Source organism: Trematomus bernacchii, unplaced genomic scaffold (assembly GCF_902827165.1).
Source record: "Trematomus bernacchii unplaced genomic scaffold, fTreBer1.1, whole genome shotgun sequence".
In the NCBI taxonomy this organism is placed as follows: domain Eukaryota; kingdom Metazoa; phylum Chordata; class Actinopteri; order Perciformes; family Nototheniidae; genus Trematomus; species Trematomus bernacchii.
The window spans coordinates 2,272,669-2,275,168 of record NW_022987477.1 but is presented as its reverse complement, the minus strand read 5'-3'; the positions used below and the strand labels follow the sequence as shown (position 1 = coordinate 2,275,168).

The 2,500-nt window shown below is 39.2% G+C and overlaps 1 protein-coding gene and 1 pseudogene across 2 annotated transcripts in view; both read right to left on the bottom strand.

Annotated features, from left to right (window-relative positions):
• Positions 1 to 1,543, bottom strand: part of hhatlb (hedgehog acyltransferase like, b) — an 8,520-nt gene extending 6,977 nt beyond the window's left edge. Inside the window, exons 1-2 of one of the 2 annotated variants that reach the window (XM_034148723.1) lie at positions 1,347 to 1,543; positions 1 to 81 (exon numbers count right to left, since the gene is read on the bottom strand). The exon at positions 1 to 81 is cut by the window's left edge and continues 53 nt beyond it. In XM_034148723.1, coding sequence (XP_034004614.1) covers positions 1 to 53 — 53 coding nt within the window. In that variant the 5' untranslated portion in view covers positions 54 to 81; positions 1,347 to 1,543. The remainder of the gene's footprint in view (positions 82 to 1,346) is intronic. The other variant, XM_034148732.1, reaches the window with a different exon arrangement.
• A 402-nt stretch (positions 1,544 to 1,945) lies between these two features.
• Positions 1,946 to 2,500, bottom strand: part of LOC117494459 — a 4,306-nt pseudogene continuing 3,751 nt past the window's right edge.

Sequence of the window (2,500 nt, the reverse complement as noted above, 5' to 3'; positions counted from 1 at the left end):
ACCGTGTTGTAGAAGTAGATCTCATATTTAGGAAGAGCTGATTTGATCCCCATTGCTCCACGGACTGAGCTCTGGAAGCTCCTGCACCAAAAGGAGACCCGTCAATCTGACACCAGGTCTGACTGGTTTTGCAGCACACAACCTTTGTAAACAGCTGGGGCTTTACAATTCAAAAAATAACAAATTACTTTTAAATCCGTTTCTATCATAAGTGCTGCACCAGCATTTTTTTACTGTAACAATTTATACTTTGAAATGCTAACTATTTACCAACGATGGGATAAATATTCAGACCCTTTACTGAATAAAAGTCACAATGCCCCTTTAAAAAGTAAAAGTCCTCCATTCATTGAGGTAAAAGTACATGATAATTAGCAAAAAAGTATGAATGCAAAGTCAAAGTACTGTAACAGTACGTTGCATGGCCCAAGTCACTGTTGTGTTATTATATCATTGTATTGATGCTTTAACATGTAAGCGAAAGGTCAACTTGTATTCTACTTTATATACAGTTTGATACTTCCTTGCAGTGGTAACTAAGTACATTTACTAAAGTACTGTACTTAAGTATAATTTTGAGGTACTGGAACTTTACCTGAGTGTTTTCATTTTACGCTACGAGTAAATAAACAGCTTTATTTACTTTACAGATTCATATTAATAGCTAAAACTAAATGCACTATTACTGTAAATAAACATTGACAATTATACAATTATAGGTTTCATATTAAGATGTATACTGTATATGATTCTGAGATGGGGTATTATACATAACACTTTCTTTCATTTACTCAAGTCAGATTTTGATTGCAGGACTTTAACCTGTAACAGAGCATTTTTACGATTTGTTATTGCTCCTCTTACTTCTGTCTGACAATGCATATAAACATTTGTGAGGTCAAAGTAACTGTAGCTGCCAAATAGACGCTGACATGTAGTAAAAAGTACAATAATTCACTGTGAAATGTTGCAGTATAAAGTCATATTGAGTACCGCTGATAATCACAATCATTTCACTTCAGTCAACAGAGGTGGGGAAATGTGCAACTTTCAGAAGGTAAGAACTCAGAGACCCCAACAAAGTACAGCTGCTGGCTATTTTTAACCAAACAACTCCTTTCCAATCAAGTTATTCATACTGTAACTTCTCCTGCATCAAAGCATTGTTTTTACTCTCTAATGCTAATTCAACATTGTTTGTAATGGCTTCATATACCAGCACATATGTATTTATATTTGTACATCTTGGTTACAATCCCTGCCTGTTTTCTCTTCACAATGCAGCTGAAATGCCACTCGGTCACGCTCTCAGTTCGTCCCTCCGCAGCACCTGTTGTCACACTGACCTTGAACGCAGCAGTTGCCGTCCCGAAAGAGGAGGTGCAATAAAAACCCCACTTGTTTCCGATTATTTAGGGGAAAAAAATCCACATTAAAATATCAAATTACAAAAACAAAAGCATCTAAGGAAACTTTTTGCATCTGCTCAGGGTTTGTCTGCCCCTCTGACTCCCTGAGAGGGAGCTGCCACTGGGTAAAGGTGACGTGATGTATTTATACTTTGACCACTGACACAGAGGGGGCGGAACAACACACTGAAGACACACATTAGGAGTCTATTAGGGGTTCTTGACATGTTTTACTTTCCTATTATATCACAAAAGAGCATCAATTAGCATGAATATGTTGTTCTAACAATGAGTAAGTGTGCATCCTTTGACAATTTCAAACTAAAAGTCCCCTCGTCGCTATTTTCCACCTCCTGGGTTCCAGGTCTGTTTTGGGAGTGTCTAAGCCTGCTGCAATTTTGAGCCCAAGCCAAACGTCCATCCATGCCTCTCTCATATTCTACAATGGACTGTAACACAACTCTCAGTGGCGTCTAGTGACAGCAACATACAATGCAGTGAGATGCACACAAAGCAACTCAAAAAAAGAAAAGAAGTACAGTGTATAGTTTATTAAACGTATAAAAATGCGGCATACAGTAAGCTTTAAAGAAACTTAACTCCGCCTGGCTGTTTCCTACTTTCAAGGTATCAGTGCTGCTCATCATTTGGGAGTATATACTGTATGTCTGAGCAGATCTATAACTGCAACTCCCAAAGAGAGAAAACACATTGTTCCGATAGGTATAAAATATAAAATGCATAAGCTTTGGTAATGTATGAAATCTCCTGTTGAGTCCCAGTCTGGCTACTCCTTCTTGCTGCTGGTCTCTTGTCCTTCAAAGATGGGGAACTTTTTCTCCACCTCAGCCCAAGTCAAGGTGCCGTTAGACAGATCTCGAACCATCGCTGGCAACTCAGCGACCTGCAATAGGGTTTCGTATATTAAAAACAAAACAAAAAAACAGCTGAAGGTGATACTAAACACAGCTGTGGTTATTGTTGCAGTACCTCAGCCCTGATCTGCCTCATGGAGTCTCGGTCTCTCAGCGTGGCGGTTTGAGGCGTCTTGTTCACCGTGTCGAAGTCGACGGTGATGCCGAACGCCACCC